The 22,847-nt window shown below is 40.9% G+C and overlaps 1 protein-coding gene across 1 annotated transcript in view; it reads left to right on the plus strand.

Annotated features, from left to right (window-relative positions):
* The window catches only part of PTPRO (protein tyrosine phosphatase receptor type O), a 238,719-nt gene that overhangs the window by 207,129 nt on the left and 8,743 nt on the right, over nucleotides 1-22,847 (plus strand). The window contains exons 18-23 of the mRNA XM_049625136.1: nucleotides 2,353-2,388; nucleotides 5,636-5,717; nucleotides 15,843-15,933; nucleotides 16,969-17,045; nucleotides 17,888-18,022; nucleotides 19,296-19,418. Coding sequence (XP_049481093.1) covers nucleotides 2,353-2,388; nucleotides 5,636-5,717; nucleotides 15,843-15,933; nucleotides 16,969-17,045; nucleotides 17,888-18,022; nucleotides 19,296-19,418 — 544 coding nt within the window. The remainder of the gene's footprint in view (nucleotides 1-2,352; nucleotides 2,389-5,635; nucleotides 5,718-15,842; nucleotides 15,934-16,968; nucleotides 17,046-17,887; nucleotides 18,023-19,295; nucleotides 19,419-22,847) is intronic.

Raw genomic sequence — 22,847 nt, forward strand, 5'->3', positions numbered from 1 at the left:
GAATTTTACATTCTATGTAAAAGTTAATTCAATCAATGAATGAGATTGAAAGAAAAAAAAGGGCCTCTCTTCCACGAACCAGGCTTCCATACAGCTGTTGAATAGTAGCAGCTTAATATTTCAGCACTGAATGTATTCAGCGTCACTCTCCACAGACATTTGTTTCTTCCAAGTTTCCCTTGAAGTCTGCTTGGATAAGAAAGCTTGAGGTTTGGGTTTGTTTGTTTGTTTTTTCACTCCCAATCACAAAATATGTTGGGCAGCCTCCTGGCTTCGCCAAACTGTTACCTATCTAAGCTAACATTCCTGTGTCACAAAGCACCAAATTAATTAGTTTCTACTACATGAAGTCATTGTGGGATTCCTAAAGTTAACTTCGCTACCTTCACAAGAGCTGAGTAAACATTATTCGGAAGGTGTTCTTTTAAGTTCTAAAATGCTTAGATGATACAGCCCTGTCCAACATTACAGTGGCTTTTTGAGGGCGGGGGGGGGGGGGCAAAGTAAAAACTGTAATGTCTCTTCCCGCTAAATCTCAAGTATGGAAGACAGAGGATGAGGGAGAAAAAATAAGACATGAGCTGTGGAATGGATTGCCGTCACTCAGAAGTGGGAAGAAATAAAAACCGCCTGAAACCAGAAAATGAAAACAAGAAACACCATTTGCCTTTATGGAAATTTCCCTACATTCCCTACCCTTATTACTTCCTCTCCGCCCACCAGTTCCATTTCCCAAGTCTAACATCAAATTCCTAATTGAATCATTAAGTAAAACTGTGAGGGCAACATGGCAAAGATTTTCTTTAGTGTTTATTTATTTTGAGAGAGGGAGAGCGTGTGAACTTGCCAGCGGGAGAGGGGCAGAGAGAGAGAAAGAGAGAGAATCCCAAGCGGGATCCATGCCCAGCACAGAGCCCAACACGGGGCTTGATCTCATGAACTGAGAGATCTTGACCTGTGCCGAAATCAAGAGTCAGACGCTTAACTGATGGAGCCACCCAAGCACCCCAGCAAAGATGTTTTGTTTCGGTCCAGTTAAGTAAGATTTTTTGAGCACCACCATGTGTTCTATTAATTGTGCTCAGCTCGGGGTGGGGGGGGGTGGCGGGGGGAAGGACTGTCTAGAAAGGAGCACATATGCAGCTGATAGACATCATGAGAAATACTCCATCGACAAAGTACTATGAGAGCACAGAAGAAGCAGGGCTTCATTCTGCAAAAGCCTTTCTAGAAATGAAGGTACCCAAACATTCACAATTTCAGTATAAATAAATATTTGGGCACATGAGAGCACTCAGGTCACAACTGGTTATTTACTATAGATTGTATATTTTCAGGAAGTTTGGGTGCTTCCATCAATATTTAAAGACCTTGGGAAATTACTTATAAAAATTGTCGCTAGCCCTCAATCATATCAATATACAGGAATGAAGTGTTTCATCAGATAGCATGTTAGCATTCCCTAGCTTAGGTCAGTTATCTGACTTATTGGTTGAAACAATTACTCTAAATAGCCCCTAAAATGTAATTAACTGAAGCACACATTAGCATTGTATGTGTTTGAGCTTACAGAATAGTAATGAATTAAGAACTAGTAAGTAATAGGTCCAAGTCTTCAGATAGCTTAAAAAACTAGTTCAAAAATTCGACTCTTGGTTTCAGCTGAGGTCATGATCTCATGGCTTTGTGGGTTCGAGCCCCATGTTGAGCCTGATTGGGATTCTCTCTCTCTCCTTTCTCTCTCCCCCTTCCTCACTCACACTGTCTCTGCCTCTCTCAAAATGAATAAATAAACTTAAAAAAAAACAAATTCAAGATTGAATAAGAACAACACCATCATAGAATTCTGTAAGATGCATGCCAAAACTGATAGCACACACTCATGTTCCCAGGGAAAATATCCAAAGGTTCTTTTAGTCTTTGACAACCAACATGTCTACCCTCCTAGACATTAGTTCTCCATTTTATTCCCCAACTCTTTCCTTCTTGTCTGTAGAGCCTGGAGTATTCAAGCAGTAGGTACTTCTAAATATATTTATAAAAATACTTCAGCAATTTAACCACTAGTAGTAAGGAATTACATTTCTAGAATTCGGTATTTGTCAAATCGGAAACCTAAAATGCAGTATGTTCCTGCAATCTAACAGGGTTTTTAAAAAATGAATCTGAAATTATTATCATTATCTTCTCATTTAAGGAAAAGTAATTAAACAAAATGGAGACAATGTTTAATGAAAATTAAATAAAATTGGGGAGCCTGATGTAATTATTTAAAGCTCTTCAAATTTAATCATTATGTCAATCAATTCTTTTGCTCAGATAAACTTGTCTTTTTTTTTTGTTAATTCTCAGGAGTAAAAATGGTTTAAAGAAGAGGAAACTGACTAAGTAAGTTGTTCTTTATCATTAAGATATAACCGACATGTAACATTGTGTAAATGTAAATTGTGCGATGTATTATAGCATTTAGCCAACATCTCCATCATGTCACATAATTATTGTTTCCTTTTTGTGGTGAAAACATTTAAGATCCAATCCATAAAACCTTGAAATATACAATACATTTAAGTTTTTCTTACTACTTCCTTTAAAAATATTTTATTTAAAAAAGGTCTTCATAGTGATCTTAACTTTGCAAATTAAAACAATTGCTTGTCTTCAAATAGAGGAGATGCTTAAGAAAGAGGCAAATGTGTACTACAATGTCTAAACTATTATGTGTTGGTGTCAGTGATCACTAAGAAAGCATATCACAAAAACCAAGTTAGGATAAGGAAAATCATCATCATATGAAAACTGGTAAAGAATGGGTTGTTAGGAATTATAAAAGTCTTTCATAGAAAGATATTTGCCATTCCCAATCTAGAAAATGTCTAATAGTTAGCTACATCAAAGTTGTACAAAAACCTTTACTGGTTTGTACTTTGAAATTCTGTGCATAGTGCAGGGAAAAGCTTTTACTCTATTTGATATTATAATAATTACTTTGAGAAATGCTGTCTCTGGAAATCTTTATAATAAATAGAAAAGAATAATTACTGTAGCCAGCCTATGGTTTCACTTATCTACTGAACTGCTAAGTCATAAGAATTAAGATTTTGATGGGCAAAAATTAACCGTCGGTTGATTTCAAAAGGCTAATTAAATTGTTACCTCTGGGCCATTGGTTCAAACTCTGCATATAAAAAGTGGAATATTTCCATACATAGAGTTCATCCTTGATTCTTGCCTTGGATAAAATATTGATGACTTAATAGGAGGCAGTTGGGGGTTCCGGCCAAATCTATGGCATTCATGCTAATGGAATACATAATACGAAAAAAATTTGGACACAAAAATATTTGTTTAGCCTTTCGTGACATATAGATTTTGGGGGGGGGCACACATAGATAACAGAATAATTTTTTCCTAAATCTATTTCAAATCAGTATGCGGTCCATTGGTATATAGCAACTGATGCAGGAGAGATGAGAATAACTAACACAGAAGACAGGTACCATCACCTGGAAAGAATGATTCGACAGAAACAGGAAGAATTTGTTGCCCAAAGTTCTTGGCTGGGTTGTTAATTAAGTAAGGTAGAAAAGCATAGACTAGAGTGTTTAGAGGACAGGGTCTCTGGACCAAAAGGGGAGATTCTAACAGGCTTGCTTTTCCCAAGGCTCAGCAGAGAGGAGGAGGAGAAGGAGGGTGTGGACAACAGTCTGGGTAGAGTGTCGGTGTGGTAGAACCTGCCCACAGGCCCCAAACTCACGTCAAACCAGCTTCCTCCTTCCCGCTTCTCGTTTCTTTTCTAATCCTCCCTCCTTCTCTAAAAGCCAGTTCTCCAGCGACTCTCCCGCCCCACATTTCCATTTGCCATCTCTGTACCCTTTCTCTTTCACTCCCAAAGCCCCCGCACCATGTCCCCATGGCTCCCCTTTCCTATCTCCACCTACCTTCATTTCAACACTCCTTTGCTTTACCTCCTCCTCTCCCTTTTCCCTCTAAACCTTTGTTCTCCTCATCTCTGCTCTCTCCCAGCTTTCTTTTGCGTCTCCTTACCATCCTCCTCCTCTCCCTGATGTTCATCCTTCTATTTCCTGGCCCTTCCTCTGTCTCTCTTTTCCTTTTCCTTTTTCTAATTCATAAATATTTTCTCAGGTCGCCTTCCCTATTGCGCCTCCATTCTCCTGGTAACAGGATGAAAACTAGAATTGTAAACCTAATCTGAAGGTCAGTGCACTGCTCAAAGACAAGAGCCAGAGAGTGCAGGTCTGATGGAGTTCATTCCAGGACAGGAGCCCCATGTATAGCCATTCTTTTGGAAGGATAGCAAGTTTGGAGTAGGAACAGCTTTGAACCAGAAATCATTCTCCCTGCATGCTAGTCTACTGCTGAGAGCCATGTGATCTTGGACTATTTGCTTGACTTACTTAGCCTTGGCTCCCTCACTTGAAGCATGGGGCTAATGTTGCCCATGTGTACTTCAGGGGTCAACTGAGTCAACTGAGCAAGATACCATATGCGAATATATGTACTGTCATGTGTTTTATGGATACAAGTCATTAATATTATTTAGTGAAACCATTAGGGTTTAAATGTGCCTCTGGCAGGTATAATGCCCTTTAAAATCCACTAAATTCTTAACATAATCTATCAGATTGGCTAATCAACAACTTGAAACAAATATCTATTAAATATTATGTATTGGCTAATAAGACCTAAGACCACAGGTAGATGATGTAAATGGAGTAATTTGCAACAAGATTAAGGGAAAGGTGGGCTGGATGGATCCTGCCAGGGTGAAAAGGCTCGAATTAGATGACAGAGTACAGCATCCTGCAGAAGCTGAGAGAACAGGTTGGTATTGGTAGGCTCTGGAAAGGAAAAGCAGCTACAGAAAACTATAGGAAATAAAATGTAATTCTTATTCATGAAAAGAAGAAGGCAAGAGGTGACAACTTCTGCTACAGATGCAGAAATGTAAACTAAGAGGTGTTACCTGATTGTACCTTTGAACCATTTTGACACTTTTATAGATACAGAAGCCTCTAAACCTGGCTGTCTAAGAGCGAGGCACTAAAAGCTTTCTGGCGAGGCTGGCAGCACAAGGGCTTATACTTGTAAAGCTGTTTAGATCTAGAAAGTTCTTTAATATACTACATCAACCTTATAAGGTAAGTAGGACCATAGTATTTTATAGATGATAGTGTTGAATCTTACAAGAAGTTAGGTAAATTCTCCATAATCACACAGTAAATAAAGAAAAACCATAACTCAAGCAGTTCTTCAGGCTCGAATCCTTTGTTCTTTCCCACAAATCAGAGCTTTCTAGAAACAACATTATATACATGTGGATATATGAGTATGCATATATATAATATTTTATTGCTAGAGTAAGAGCCAATTAAAAATCTAGAGATCTCTCCTATCTCAAGGAAGTGTAACCTATAAGGCCCGCTTTTTAATTACAATATATTAGGGACTGGTAACTTTAACAACAACAAAAAATGGTGAGTGGTAACCTTGGAGAAGTAAAAGTTCTTTTTTCTCCAAGAAAATTGTTCGTGTGTGAAAAGTATGGCATTAAGCAATATAATAGATACCTGTCAACAGGATTTTTAAAGCATACATTTTTTTGTGTTTGATAAAGCCCAGTTCAACTGGATGACTTTGATGCCTACATCAAGGATATGGCCAAAGACTCTGACTATAAATTTTCTCTTCAATTTGAGGTGAGTGGATAAAGTATTTCCCACCTTCTGTGATAGATAAGGCATGGGAATTGGCATATTGGCATTGATGTCATTTTCCTGCTCATTGGGCACTACCCATGATATGGTTCATGACGGGCAGGGTGGTAATTGGGCTGGGAGTGTCTAATCTTGCCTTTGGCAAGTCAGGGTGAGGAAAGCAGAGAACAGATGCAGGTCGTGGGGCGAACAAACATGGTTATAAGAGAAGCCGTCATTGAAAAACCAGTGTATTTAAGAGTGCAGGGAAAAGCAAGGTGAGAATTTAGGCCTGAAACAGAATTTCACTTTCAGGGAATTTTTAGTGTGTGTCTTATGTCACGTGGCCCACAGTAAAGGTAGGTGGTGGCTGAAATGTCTTTGTCTTCTGAGCAGAGAAAAGACTGGGGTGGGGCTCTTACAGCTATAGGACTCCTGACATTCTGCTGAATACAGTAAGACCTTGGTTTGCGAGCATAATTTAGTCTGGAAACATGCTTGTAATCCAAAGCACTCGTATATCAAAATGAATTTTAAGAATCATTGGCTCAGTCGTGATCATGTGACGTCCAGCATCACATACTACTCATATGACAAGACATCGCTCCTTTATCAAGTTGAAACTTATGAGAAATGTTTGCTCGTCTTGCGGAACACTCGCACAACAAGTTATTTGCAATCCAAGGTTTTACTGTATTTTTTTGTGAGGTTTCCCTTTTCTTTTCCTGGGGAAATTGGGGAAGAGTTATATGTGGTTAATGTAGAAGAAGAGAAAAATGCCAAAACCTCCTTTCTCTGAAGCACGCATGTTCTTTGAGTCCAAGACCCCACCCATGTCAGGGAAGATGGAAATGAGTCAGCCTCAGATCTCAGCCGTGTGAGGAATGTAACTGGTCCTCAGGGTTTTTTTCCCCATGTTTTTCATAGCTCCTAATGGTCTGGATGGCCTCATCCTTCAGGATCCTACAGCAACGCTCAGGTGGTCTGTGATTCAAGGAGACTAGGGGAAAGAAAAAGATAAAGTGACTTTTCGAAAGTATTATTTGAAATGTCTTAGGTTCTCTTTCATGGAAAACACCAGGTCATCGAATGGAGCTGCTTTCTTCTCATTATTCATATTCAGTTCTTCTCTCCCCTCAAAAGCCTAGGATGTCATAGGTCTGTGAGAAGCAGCAGGAGTCCTGGTGTGGATATACTAAGAGGGAATTTAAGAAGGAAAAGAACCGTACACATTATCAAAAACAAAGCCCCCTAACAAGGACCCTGTGTCATTAAAAATTCTACCCAGAGCCCAGCTCAGTTACCCACTGCATGCAAGAGCACAAGAGGCTGTTAGATGCTACACCAATGCTGTATCTCAAAGAACAGAAATTCTGTGTGAACTGGAGATGTATGGCAAGGAGGGCATTTCAGGAAAAAAGGAGACTTTCTATAAGAATGCATAAGCCAAAATTCAGGAAAAAATAAATGTCTAGGTAATTCTGATAATGATGATGGCAATTATGATGGATGCATGCACACTTTCAACTTCATTGAAATCTCCAGTTCTTAATTCCTACAGGATTATATTACCTTGGTGACACTGCCTTTGCTGGGAGGCTTAGCAGTACCTCCTGGTTTGTGCCATCAAAGCCCAGTGTGACTATTATTGTCCTGCTGGGTTGCATCACTATAAAGACAATTCAAATTTTACCATTTCCTGGTAAAAAGGAAAGATGATTTTAATTGTGAATGACACAGCATTCAAGCTAGTCTAGACCAAAGAAAGAGGGGATTTGTTCAAAAGAGTCTGAGCTATCTCATGTAATCAAAGGAATCACAATCGGAGCTCCAGTAGGGGGAGGAAAGGGAAGCAGCTCAGTCACAGGTATGTGGGAACCAAAGGCCACACCCCTGCAGGGACACCCCCTACCCTCGTTTTTTTCCTCGTTTCTGCTTCTGTCTCTGTTTGGCTTCCCTTTCTTTCACTACAAACCAACCCCTAAGCGTCACATGCTGGTTTCCACAATTTCCAAAGGGAACTGTTGACTCTCCTTCTTATTCAGAGATTGAAAATTCACAGCCAATTCTGACTGGTTGACCTGGGTTGTGACGTCCACTCAAACTAACCACAGCCAGAGAGGGCGGAATCATGTAAGAACAGGACAGCTCTTACTGGAACCACTTGGCTAAACCAAAGGAGACCATTAATCCCAAACAAAGAAAGGACACTGGGAGAACCACACAAGAAGTGATTAGATCCTAGCTTCAGGTGCTTCAAAATGGTGAAAAGTGGAGTAATAAATTTTATGTGATAATGTTTAATTTATAACATGCTGAGAGCTTTGATATCTTCGATATATAAATGAACACATCCAGGCTTATTTCATAGGACTTATAAAGGAGGTAGGAATGTACTAAAGTGGGAATCCAAAAGTCTTAATTCTCACTAACATTTTGGCATTAACTAATGTTGAAAAAAAGCCACAATTACTCATCACCTCAACTTTTTTATCCATCAGTGGTTTTCAACTGGGCCAGTACCAGGGATTACCCCTCGGGAGAGTTTGGGAAGGTGTGGGAGTATTTTTGGCTCTCATAATGACTTAGAAGGAAGCTACCAGTAGTATTCAATGGAAAAGCAGACAGGGATGATAAATATTCTGCTCTGAGTGAGACTGTCTTGCACAATAAAGTACTGTCCCAGGTCAATAGTATTCCTTTGAGAAATAGTAAATGTAGGACAAGGGAATATCCACACGTTCTAACTCATGGGTATTAGTGTTCTCCAGAGAAACAAACCAATAAGAAACATATACATGTACAAACACTAATGCAAGGGCACCTGACTAGCTCTGTCAGTAGAACTTGTGACTCTTGATCTTGGGGTCATAAATTCAAGCCCGACATTGGGTGTAAAACTTACACACACACACACACACACACACACACACACACACTCACACACACAAACTGCTAATACAATATAAAAACCAATATAATTCTTTCATAAGTTTATTACATTATGTAATTATTATATATTTAATTTTATGTAATCATTGTAATATGTACATCTTATATCCTATATATGATAATATAATAGACGAAATATATATATAAAGAGATGGACTTATTTTAAGGAACTGGCTCACACAGTTGTGGGAGCTGGCAAGTCTGAAAACTGCAGGGCAGGCTGTGGACCCCAGGAAGAATTGATGTTGCTGCGCAAGTCCCAAAGCAGTCTGGAAGCAGAATTCCTTCCTTCTCAGGGGATCTCAGTCTTTTCTCTGAGAGTTTTCAACTGATGGATGAGGCCCACCCACATTATGGAGAGTCATTTGCTTTCTCAAATCCCACTGATTCAAATGTTAATCACATTTAAAAAAAAATACCTTCCTGCAACATCTAGGCTGCTGTTTGACAAAGCACTATATAGTCTGGCCAGGTAGACACATGAAATTAACCACTAGACCATGATTTGAAGGCGTATTTAGTATCTTCATTTATTATGAAGCTTTTTTTTGCATATATCTTAGAACATTGTTGGTCAAATAGGTAATGTATTTGGTGCCATGCCCTCATGTTGTATCTCTGCTCTGAGCAGAAACCAAGAGTTGGATGCTCAACCGACTGAGCCACCCAGGTGCCCCTCCAGAAGTCTGCTTTAAATCACAGGCTCAGCTATATTTTCTGAGCTGACATTTGCTCAGGCAGTGACCCATTGGCCTGACTCACTTCCTTTTTCATTCTCCAGCCTCCCAGGCACTGCCAGCCTCCAACTCCACCCGGCTCCACATCCTCAGGTTCCGTGCCAGGATAGCCTCAGCTATTTCCAAAGACTCATGCTCCCATACCTGATTTCAAGATGTAGGTCAGACCTTTCACAGGGCAGCCCTCAGATTTTCCTGAAATTGATAATCAAAGCTTAAGGGAAAAAAAGCTTTCCTACTCTAATAGGAACCCAAGAGGGTATCAAGATGGCTGAATCATTGGTCTAACTAAATTCAGTAGCTGAACAGTTATTTGTCCTGTTTCTATGAATGCTTAATACTTTATATTCATTTTGATACTGACATTGAAAGATCACACACATATTGAGAAATCACATCATCTATAAGCATTATGCAAATTGAAACTAACGTCTGGATTTACATATATTACCAATACGGCTATAAGTCATACATGAAGCTATACGACTTGCTAATTTGCACTCACTAAATACATTCTTTTTTCACTCTGCATCTGATTTTGGATCTCCTGGAAACATTGATTATCCTTCTGATGAAACTGTACATCTTTACTTAAGGAGGTTTGGGGCTCCGGGATTAAGTTCAAGTCCTCCTTTCAAATGTCTCATATGGAAAGGTTTTGAAGAGCCAGACTTCAGAGCTTGAAATGTGAGCGTCCACGAGACATACCATATATTGCTCATTCTGCCATTAATTTCTGTGTTTTGTATTGGTTTGATCAGGATGCTGGCGAAAGCCCTTACCGTTTTTGTTCAGAAATGTGGTTGCAAAGGTCAAGATTAGCTACACTCCTGGCCACATAGTTCATGAGAGATGATCTTTGATTTCTGATAGCCTCTGTTTGCAGCTGTTTTTTCCTGTGTTCCATCCAGTGCACTGGAGACCTGCCCATGGTCGTTATTGAAATAAGTCACCTTGAACCCTCTCCAACAGTTCTTACACCAGAGGTCTTGCTTGGTTCTCAGACCTGAGTTCTCTCCTCTTCCTAATCTTCTAGGTTTGGTCTCTGTTTCCCAGTGTCTGTACCACTGACTGGAATGTTGCCCCTAAATCCCATCCTAGCGCCAGAGCCCTGCAGGCTACTGCTACACTTTCCTGAGGTTGGCGTCCTCATCCGGTCTTCCTTCACCTCCCGGAGATGCCCATTACTAATGCACCCTATTCTTCCTTTAGAATACCTGTTATGGGTTTAATTGTGTCCCCACAAAAGACATGTTGAAGCCCTAGCCATCAGCACTTCAGAATGTGACCTTGTTTGGAAAGAGGGTCATTGCAGGTGTAATTAGTTAAGATGAGGTCAGACTAGCCTAGCGTGGGCTCTTAGTCTGACTGGTGCCCCTGTGAAAATTCAGCTGTGTTAAGACACAGACAAACAGAGAGAATGCCATGTGGTGACAAAGGCAGAGCTTGGAGTCATACAGCGGCAAGTGAGATTGCCAACAAACCATCAAAAGCTAGGAAGAGGCAAGGAGGGATACTCTTATATTCCTCTACAAGTGACAGTGGCCAGAGGTCCCTGCTGACACCCTGATTTGGGGCATATAGCCTCCAGAGCTATAAGACAATTAATTTCCGTTGCACTAAGCCACCCAGTTTGTGGCACTTTGTTATGGCGGCCCTCAGATGAACGCAGAGCCTCACTAAATACTTTGTTCTAAATCCCGTGCCCTTTTGTGTTCATCTGGAAACCAGCCAGACCTTGCCCCATTCCACTGAGCCTTTTACTTGCTACAGATGGCACTGCTTCTGTCAACACCACTGGTCCCGTTGTTCCTCCTCACTTCTTCTGTAGTCTAGTAATCTCACTCACCCCATTCTGATGTCCACCCTGTCCCAAGTGCTTACCACCTGCTGACATTGTTACAGACTCTAGAGCCAGAATACAGGTTGTGGTCTTCTCTGAAGATTAATGTGCATGGGATGGACTGGATGTGTTCTCCCAGAATTGATATGTGGAAGAGGTGGGGTCTTGGGACGTAAGTAGGGTTAGATAAGAAAGGCCACGTGAGCACACAGTGAGATGATGGTTCTGTGCGAGTCAAGAGAGGCCCCAGAATGAAATCTGCCTTGTCAGCACCTGGCTCTTGGACCGTGGGAAATGCATTTCTGTGGTTTAAACCACCCCACCTATGATATTTTGCTATGGCTGCCTGAACAGACTAATACAGTGCATGTGTTTGGGCTTTGCTTTCCACGACCTGCACGCTTCAAACACAGCCCACACGACAGAGACTGCCATTGGGTTTTGGGGATTGCATTCGTTCCTTAGGGCCTGCCGTAACAAATTACCACAATCTTGGCAACTTAAAACTACAGAGAAGTATTCTCTCACAATGCAGAGGCCAGAAGTCCAAAATCAAAGTGTTATCAGGGCCGTGTTTCCTTTGAAGGCTCTAGGGGAGAACCCTTCTTTGCCTCTTCCAGCTACTGATGGCTCAAGGCACTCCTGGGCTTGCAGCCTGCATGACTCCAATCTAGGTCTCCATCGTTATGTGGCCTTCTCTTCTCTCCTCCAAGGACACGTGTTGTTAGATACAGGGCTCACCCAGATAATGCAGAATAATCTCATCTTATGATCCATAACTACATCCGCAAAGCCTCTTTTTTCATAAGGCCACAACCACAAGTTCTAGGGGTTAAAATGTGGACACATCTTTTGGGGAGCCACCACTGAGCCCAATGTGCAAATGACTACATGGCCCAGGGGAAAAAAACACAATGATAAGTTGTGACAGAAACAAAACTGGCAAATGAAAATTCAAAAATGATTGATGTTGGTTTTGGGCCATCACCTCATACTTTGCCTTTATGAAGATTTAAGCCTCTGGAGTTTCCATATGGTTGGAAAGAAAATAACTACAAAGCCACTGAACCGGAAACTGAGTATTTGATTTTCCACTTAGTGACAGGCTAAATTACAAAAGATGGTGAAGCATTTTGTGTATACGCTCCTGTTCCTGCTTTGCTACGGTTCAGCTCTGGCAATTTACATTTACAGTGTTCAGACAATTAAACCTCTCTTATCAACTAAGGGCATTTACAGCAGGGAGACAACACACAATTAAAGTTCTATCATTCAGTCAGCTTCCATATGTGCTACAGCTCTCAGCTCCAATCTGTTTCCACACTTTTCTTTTGTATCTGAGGCCTCTTCCTGTGGCTCGTCAGTCTGTCCTCAAAGCAGGGGATTTGTGGGGAAAGTTGTCGGTCTGGTAGTACAAATGGCAAAGGAGGGAGAAACTATGCATACAGGCAAAGCAAAACAAAGCATCATAACACCAGCATTTCATAATCATTATCAATAGGGCTGTATTTTTTTAATGTTTATTTATATTTGAGAGAGAGAGAGAGCACATGAGTGGGGGAAAGGACAGAGACAGGATCCCAAGCAGGCCCTGCACTGTCAGCTCAGAGACTGACTTGGGGCTTGAACTCACAAACAGTGAGATCATGACCTGAGTGAAAGACGCCCAACCGACTGAGCCACCCAGTAGGTGGTGCCCAGTAGTACTGTATTAATATTTGTTGAGTTTAATCATTCCAGTGGATAGTCGCTATACGTGACTGAGGGATGGAGGTATTTATTGTTAGCCTTATCTTACAGAATACTAAGCTGATGTTAACAAGAACTGAACAACTTTTCTAAGACCCTACCATTTATAAGTGGTACAACAAAATACGCCATATGTTTTGGCAAACTATCTATAAAGACACTCTCTAAAGGAGGTAGATTTCCAAAATATTTTAGGCAATGGATGCATCATCTAAATAAGCTTATTACTGCCAAGAGGAACTAACCTAAAAATAACTGATTTGGTTTAAAGTTGATAAAAATAAATGATTTTCCTACAAGAAAAATACAGTCTTTGAAAACCCTTTAAAATGAAAAACCACTTACAAAGTGACAGTGACAAGCTTCTGTTTAAAGGCATTTACCAAACATGTATTTTGCCTGAGTGGAAAAAACCCATTTTGTGAATGGAGGATCAAAGTCAACATGGCTTGTCTTTAAGGTTGGCTTCAACGTAGGCCAAGGAACTTGAGATTTTGTGATCTTAAAAAAGCCAAAAGTGTTGGGATGCCTGGGTGGCTCAACTAGTTGAGCGTCCAACTCTTGATTTTAGCTCAGGTCATGATCTTATGGTTTGTGAGATTGAGATCTGCGTCCAGCTTCACATAGACAGCACTGAGAGCAGAGCCTGCTTGGGATTCTCGCTCCCCCTCCATCTCTCCCACTCCCTCACTTGCACATGCATGCTCTCTCTCTCTAAAATAATTTTAAAAATAAGCCAAAAGAGTTGCAGAATTAAAGGAGGAGAGAAATATGAGTGATTCACGTCAATCCATTCGTGCTGACCACAGGTTTGCATCCCAGGGCCAGTAAGCACATTCAGCTGTCAAAGACCTTTTATGGGGAAGCAGCAAAAGACCCAAGAACTTTATTTCCTTAAAGCATATGCTTTGCAAAAAGCACTTAAATCCAGACAGAAAGGCCATGAAAGAGATATGCCTGGTCAGCCTCTCAAAACATCACCAGTGTCTCCAACTCCCTACTGAAGTCTTTCCAAGAGTCTCCAAAATTCTTCCCCCAGATATGTATTCCTCCAGCTTATGATTCATTGAAGTAAAAATTGGGAGGAATTATGAAGAGTTAAATGTGTGAGCAACATTAACATACTATACGAGTAAAAAAACTTACAGCAGGTGGTTTCTCTACTGCCTCACTGAATAGTATTATAGAAAGGTGCATACCATACAGATGATTCCATTCACAGATGGTTCTATATGCTGTTGACTAATAGTTCCCTGAAATTTGTTCAGGTATAACCAGACCTGCTGCACTGGTTGTGCACTGTTCAATTATATGGAGCGCCATTCACACAGACCAGAGTGAATGATGCCTCCTGGAAAATCCAGGTGACCTGACTGTAATTGCTTGTTTCCTATAAGAGATGAAAGCTTAGAAGCCGCCTGCATCTTGTAACATAATCTTTTTGAATTATGATGGTTGTCTGTTTATATAAAAATTGCCCTACTAATGTACATTCTGATAAATTGGATTTATAAGAGTACTGATACACACAGACAGGTACCTGGATGTTCCTATTTTCACTGATGGGTTTGCCTACCCATTACTGATTCATCCTTACTGTTGAATTTATTACCAGATATTTAGTGCCTGTAGATCTTATATCTTGTAACACGGAAAATATTCCCTACTCATTTCTCACTCTTTCTTTTACTACTTCTTGAAGGCCTGTTGCCTGCAGGAGAAATACCTCATAGAATAGGAATATTTACATATATCATATAAATTTCAGTTAATACATACTTCCAAAAATCTGAAATGTCTCTGTTTTCAAATTTTCCACACCTCGAATGATACTCATAATTCCTACCTTCTCCATATGATCACTAAACTATCCATTGGAATTAAGTGGTTTTTTTTAAGTTTTATTTATTTGTTTTGAGACAGAAAGAACACAAGCAGGGGAGGGGCAGAGAGAAGAAGAGAGAGAATCACAAGCAGGCTCCGTGCCATCAGTGTAAAACCCAACATGGGACTCTAATTTATAATCACATGTGAAATCATGTCCTGAGCCAAGATCAAGAGTCAGACACTTAACCAACTGAGCCACCCAGGTGCCCCGAGGGTATTTATGTATTATGTTAGTCAGCTGTTCCTCCAGTAATGCTATATAAGCATTATATAGTGTAAATCTCAAAATCTCAGTGATCCACAACAACATTTTTTTAAATATTTATTTTTCTTGAGAGAGAAAGGTAGAGAGCAAACAGGGGAGGGGTAGAGAGAAAGGAAGAGAGAATATTCCAAGCAGGCTCCACACCATCAGCATGGAGCCCAATGCTGGGCTCTCACTCACAAACTGTGAGATCATGACCTGAGTCGAAACCAAGCGTCAGATGCTTAACCAACTGAGCCAGCCGGGCACCCTGATCCACAACAACATGAATTTATTTTCCTCATTCAAGGGTCTGTAGGACAGTGGACGGGCCGGCTTCAGGCCATGGGTCAGAATTAGGTCTGCTACAAGTGTCTCCTCATTCTGGGGCTCACAGCCTCCCTGGGTGTTATCACAGCAGATGGCTGCAGCACAGGAGGGCAAACCAAACTGAGCAAGCACACTTACTGCTTCTGATTGGAATGATTTCTTCCCAAGTTCACGGGCCAACGCAAGTGGAGAACAGTGGAATGGAGAAGCACGCTCGGCCCCAAAAGGGAGCTACTGGAACATCATGTGGAAGAGGGGGGGGGGGGCGATGCTTCTATTACAGGCAGGGAGTGAGGAATAATCCAATGTGAACAGTAAGCCAATGTGAACAGTAACCCAGTCCACATCAAGTACGGAAACTCAACTCTATTCTCTGTCATTTACAGGAGTTAAAATTGATTGGACTGGACATTCCACATTTTGCTGCAGACCTTCCACTGAACCGATGTAAAAATCGCTACACAAACATCCTACCATGTAAGCTTATCACTAGAGCCTGTCCTAGTGTCGTCTCTCAAAGGCTGACGGACTGTTTCTGCAGATGGATTAGTTTCCCCAGTCTCTGGCTAACCCCAGCTGTGGTCTGGATCCTCAAGGCCATCTCTGCCACTGCATTGATCCCAAGCGTGCTTCCGTGTTACTCAATTCTGTCCTGTGTAGGAAGATTTAATTTCTTTGCTTTCAAATGAATTGTGTCTGAGAAGGAAAGACTGACCATTTGGCTCTTTTTTATCTCTATTTGGAGATTAAAAGTCTTAGCCAAACTCGGGGTAAGATAATCTGAGCTCTCGTAAACTACTTTCAGTCAACTCCCTGACAACAGCAAGAGTGCGGTGTATTAAAATACCTCCTCTTTCTTCTGGCAGGTTCTGCTATTGCTTAGCGTTTTGTAATAAAGCCAACATTCAAGAGAAGAGTAATATAAAGTACTTATAGGACAATTAAAATACATTCCAATATAGATTTAACTTTCTGCCATACTGGGTAGAGGTGGGGGATGCTGGGAGAAAATGGAGAATGGGAAAGAAGAGAGGTGAAAAAGCTCTAGAAGGACAACCCTTCCTTGATCAGGCTTCTTGATAAAATTGGGTAGTGTCATCATTTACACTTTTACATCTATACGCATTTCAGAATTTACTTTTCTCATCTGAAGTCTGTTTGCACAAAGTCCATGCAACCCCATCTTCTCTGGGTTTCCCAAAGGCAGTGGATTCTCTGGATGTGTTAGGTGACATGGAAATCATGGATTTAGGCTACATTCTACAGCCTTCCATACAACCTACCAGATATCTTAGTTCCTATGAATATCCTACACAATCCCCCTGAAGCCTGGAGACAAGGACAGGGAAGCTGATGGGGAGGAAATGGTGATTGCGAGGTGTTTCTATATTTATTTAAACAAGTGGGCTAAAGTAAACGTGGGCTGCTCCGACTTGCTGTTGGTTAGAGAAAGTTAAGGCAATCCTTCTTTCCACTCGGAGTTTTGACATTGTTTCTTCTTATTCTTTACAGATGACTTTAGCCGAGTGAGATTAGTCTCCATGAATGAAGAGGAAGGCGCAGACTATATCAATGCCAACTATATTCCTGTAAGTAAAAGACAATAAAAAATTTTTAAAACCAGGCGTCCAAATTCTAGCTCAGCCACAGGAGGACTATTAGAGCTATACATATATGTCAAACAGTTAAAAAGAGAGCCATTCTCCACCTGGCTACCCAACTCTGAAGAATTATCCTATTAATTCCCAGTATCCCACTTCAGAATAACAAATAGGGGGAAAAGCCCATAGATTAGTAATGTTCACATTTCTTTGTAAAGAGTGAGAGTGAAAGTAAGTAATTATATTAAACATCATCTTTTTTTGTGTTTAAACTTCAGTTTTGAGGTGCCTGAGTGACTCTGTCAATTAAGTGTCAGACTCTTGATTTTGGCTCAGGTCATGATCTCAAGGTTCATGAGTTCAAGTCTTGCGTCGGGCTCTGCCCTGACAGTGGGGGGCATGCTTGGGATTCTCTATCCCTCTGTCTCTGCCCCATCTCTCTCTCTTCCTCTCTCTCTCTCTCTCTCTCTCTTTCTCGAAATAAATAAATAAGCCTTTAAAAATAAATAAATAAGCTTTGGTTTTGGCAACGCAACTCAAAGGGCTCCACCTGAGCCCCTATTTTAAAACTAGTGACAGTTCTCATGAAAAGGTGTGAGTGCGATTGTATGTATACACTTCAGAGAACAATGCTTACAATCACGCCGACCTACATGGGTCAGTTACTCTGATTACCTCTTTGATGAGAAAGGGAGGAACCATTACCTAGGTGTGTGATCCTTTGCTAGGCTTATCCCCAGTACATTTTCAGTTTTTCTTCATTTGCGTGGAACAGCATTTGGTGTTGACAGTAGCTTCTTGGGTGACCACTTTGTCACTTAATCTTTCAGGGATACAACTCACCCCAGGAGTATATTGCCACACAGGGGCCACTGCCTGAAACCAGAAATGACTTTTGGAAGATGGTCCTACAACAGAAGTCCCAGATTATTGTCATGCTCACTCAGTGTAATGAGAAAAGAAGGGTAAGTGTCTAATGGGGCTGTTCCCACTGGCAGCAAAATCTGTACCAGCCAGGGCTATGGCTGGAGTGTTTACTATGTACCAGAAACTTCCACTTGCTTCTTTTATAATGTGCACAATAATACTATACAGTTCTTCAGAGGCAAGTACAGTAAAACCTTGGTTTGTGAGCATAATTCGTTCCAGAAACATGCTTGTAATCCAAAGCACTTGTGTATCATGCGACTTTTCCCATAAGAAGTAATGGAAACTCAGATGCTTTATTCCAGAACTCAAAAAGATTTATATAAAATGATTACAATACTATAATATAATACAAAATAACAAGGAAAGTACAAACTATAAAGAAAAATAACAAATTAGCCTGCACTTACCTTTGAAAACCTTCGTGGCTGGTGTGAGGGAGACCAGAGAAGGGAGGGTTATTGTGTAGGACGGCTTTCACTATCACTAACAGATGTTGACCACAATACAGTATGAATAAACTCTTGTCACATACTGTATTGAATGTAACTGGCAGTAAGGCAGCGGAGGAAAGGGTCTATATCTGCAGGCAGCCTGACCTAGAATGAAGCAAAGCATTCCTAAGCTTATTCTTGTATAGAAAAGCAAAGGACTGTCCATATGTGCTTTGAAGTGACAAAAAATACACTAGGGCCAGTGTGGGCACCTTCCAACATTCTGAAATATCACTGATTTCTGCCAAACACCGCAGCCTGAGACTTAGCGTGTGAGCATGGGAGACCATGCCCACAATCCCGAGCGAGAGAGAGAGAGAGAGAGAGAGAAAGAACCATTGGCTCAGTTGTGATCATGTGACATCCAGCATCACATACTACTCATATTGCAAGACATTGCTCATTTATCAAGTTAAAATTTATTAGAAGTGTTTGTTCCTCTTGCAGAACACTCACAGAACAAGTTACCTGCAGTCCAAGGTTTTACTATAATTTTGTTTTCTCTAAGTGAGCACGGACTATTTCTTTCCTAGCCTGTTTGTTTTAAAAGGTTGTGTGCGGGGTGCCAGGGTGGCTCAGTCGGTGAAGCATCCAACAGTCAGCTCAGGTGATGATCTCAAGGTTGCAAAGACTGTTTGAGCCCCGCGTCGGGCTGTGCACTGACAGCTCAGAGCCTTGAACCTGCTTCAGATTCTGTGTCTCCCTCTCTCTCTGCTCCTCCCCTGCTCAAGCTCTGTCTCTCTCCCTCTTAAAAATAAATAAACGTTACAAATAAATAAATAAATAAATAAAAGATTGTGTGCTATTGTCACCTCAGGTGAAATGTGACCATTACTGGCCGTTCACGGAAGAACCCATAGCTTATGGGGACATCACCGTGGAGATGATGTCAGAGGAAGAACGGGAAGACTGGGCCTGCAGACACTTCCGGATCAACTATGTAAGTCATGAAGCACCAGTTCAGGTGGCTGTCCCCATGCTGAGGGACACCGACGTGTCAGAGACCAACCCCCCATCATGTAAGACTATGAGCTCTTCCAGCTTTGCAGCACTGCTTTCTTCAAGAGATAAATCCCACTTTTAGTGTATTTATTTCCAGTTTCATCAACAATGCTGTGTGGATGAAATGGTTGGCCTGGAGATCCCGAGGAGATGGAATAAAAAGTCTGCACTTTTCCATCTCAGATCAGCCCAGGGGAATAGGAGACACAGGGCACCACTGCTCAGCAGTTACAATTGACAAGTTCTCATTACTTATACTAATTATGGATGGGTATACTTAGGATATATAAGGCACACTTAAATTTTAAACTAAACACCTAAACCATGATATAGTAGTTTGGATTTGGTTTTCTTTGGCTTTTTTCCTTATTTTTTGTTATGGTTTGGCTTTTTATTATTTCAAAGCTATTTCTTTTTAATCATGGTTCCATATCTCTTTTCAAATGCTATCGATTTCTGAATACTAGCATGTTAGAAAAGTCTAGAGGCACCTGGGTGGCTCAGCCGGTTGAGTGTCCGACTCTTGATTTCTGCTTAGGTCATGAGCCCAGGGACGTGGGATGGAGCCCCATGTCTGACTCTGCACTGACAGCACAGAGCCTGCTTGGGATTCTCTCTCTCTCCCTCTGCCCTTCTCCCCTGCTCCCACTCTCTCTCTCTCTCTGTCTCCCTCAAATAAAATTGAAAAAACAAAAAAGAAAGTCTATTTGTCCTGGGTCTGCTACTTCTCTGATGATTAGGCTTTGAGCTCATGCCCAATATTTGTGTGCCAGGCTGGGTGCCCCTATCAACCAATCACCCTTCTTCACACACAGTAGTCCCAGAAAATAGGAGGGAATTTTTCTAGTACTCGCTTAAGCATGCTGTCTGTTGAGGACACCATTCAATAAGAAAGTCCTTATCACAATGTTCTCTGCCTAGAAACAACACTTCCTAACTGTATACCTCAGGGGTTCAAGCTGGGCTATGGACAAATTGACCACTGCTTGTTTTGTAAAACCTATGAGCCAAGAATGAGTTTTAAACTTTTAAATGTGTGAAAAAAAAAGAAAAATAATATTTCACACCAAATATGGAAATTATATGAAATTCAAACGTCAGTGTCCACAAATAACATTTCATTGAAACATGGCCACACGTTTGCTTACATATTGCCCATGTGTTATTTTTGTGCTGCATCAAGCTTGAGTCGTTGGAACGGAGACAAATGACCCTTAAAACTAAAATATTTACTTTCTGTCCTCGACAGAAAATGTTTGGTGACCCTTAATATGCACAATAGAAACAAATATTGTCCCCGTCAGTGCAGCATAAGTACTCGTGAACTAACCACTTACTATATTTGGAAGTTAAATCACTTCTTAACCACTGGTAGTTAACAATGACTTTTGTCACAATGAGAATTTGGGCAAATCCCTAGCAGACTGCTTCATGCTGTTCCTTTTCTTTGAAATGGCCATCTCCTCCCTAAACACATTCCCACCCAGAGTTTCAGCTCACACGTCACCTCCTTTGTTAAGCTTTCTGTAGTCTCTAGACAACTTTATTCCTTTCCGCCTCTGCTCTGTCTCACCTACTGCTCTATCGCAAGACATCAGAGATGGCTGCAGTTCTCTCCCTTCGTGTCCGTCTCACCCAGTGTGGTGTGAGCTTGGGAAGCAAGTACCCCGTTTTAATAAGCTTTATAATCCCAACCCTTAGCCACTTATGAAAATCTTTGTGGAATGAATAAATCAGTGAATGAAGGAAGGATTTCAAATATAATAAAGCACTTGGAAAGACGTTCCATCAGAGAAAATACTTGACAATCTGAATGCCATTTGAATCCTGCTTTCTTTTTTGGTTATTTTAGCTGGGAAGCCAGTGTAAACTGCTGGAAAAATGTAGGACAAATATTTCCCTAGGTTTGGATTCAGGAGATAAGAAACTGCAGAGCACAAGAAAACACCTGCTCCCATACCTGTTTCCTCAGCAGGGAAGAGTCAGAGATCACTGTATGATCAATACTATGCTTCTTGTCCTTGGTCTTTTTTTTTTTTTAATTTTTTTAACGTTTATTATTATTATTATTTTGAGAGACAGAGAGAGACAGAGTGTGAGCAGGGGAGGGGCAGAGAGAGAGGGAGACACAGAATCCGAAGCAGGCTCCAGGCTCCGAGCTGTCAGCACAGAGCCCGACGCGGGGCTCGAACTCATGAAAAGCGAGATCATGACCTGAGCTGAAGTCGGACACAACCGACTGAGCCACCCAGGGGTCCCTTCTTGTCCTTGGTCTTAACTTATGACCTATCTTTCAATGACAATCATGTGAAGGGCTTGAAACATAAGAATAAAATATTGAGTAATAGTGCTTTCTGGTAAGATGTTTATACGGTAGACACAGTCACAAGCATTTGGTCCTAGAGGGCCCCCTTTTGGCCATAAATGCAGAATCTAAAAGAACATTGTGCCTTGCCAATGAATATGCTTTTCTATTTGTTTCCATTTTTGTTTACACTCTTCTTTATTCCCTCTATATTGATATGTGGAAACTTTCAGAGTACAACCAGATAAAAGTATATGAGTGAGGAAATCGGGGTAAGAGAGATTTTGGAACGGCTAAGATAATAAGTTTCTCTCCTTCAACGAAGAAAGGAGGAAAATGACCATAGCACACAGTTTTTCACTGTCCAGTGCTTAAAAACTTGGCATGAACTGAGTAAGAACTGGAAACTAAAACCAGCAAAACTGTGTCCCCATTGATGTGTGCCTTGCTATCCAGCTTGACCAGGGATCACCCCAATACCTCTGTCTGACAGCTGTAGAGAGACTAACGACAATATAAGCATTGCCTATTTTGGAACCACTTTGCTCATTTTAGCTGGAGACATTTTCAGATCAATTATATATATGCATATACATATACACACACACACACACACACATATATGCCTACAATGCACAAGCCTTTGAACTAAGCCTATAATCAGACTTTGAAGAGAGCTAACATTTTTTGTGAGGTTTTCTGGGCAACCAAAGTTGTCTAGTGATTGATTGAGCATCCTTCGGTCCTCATGGTGTTGAGTAATGGAGTCATTATGCACAATTTATTATGCTTGGGTTACTTTATTGCCATACTTCCTGAAAACAGCAGTGAGAGGGGCAACATTTTTGCAGACTTCCTGCTCTATGTGTCTAAGAAAGAGCCCTTGAAGGTGGTGAGGGAGGTACTGCATGTGGCTTGGGATGTTTAGCCTTAAGTGTCTGGGGACAGTGGGTCTAATTGAGTGCTGATTTACTTATGTTTATACAGATCTTACTATGTGTTTATTTATATGCTTTATTTATGCATTTACTTATATTTATACAAATTCTACTCCACCCAAGA

This window comes from Panthera uncia, chromosome B4, assembly GCF_023721935.1.
Source record: "Panthera uncia isolate 11264 chromosome B4, Puncia_PCG_1.0, whole genome shotgun sequence".
NCBI lineage: Eukaryota > Metazoa > Chordata > Mammalia > Carnivora > Felidae > Panthera > Panthera uncia.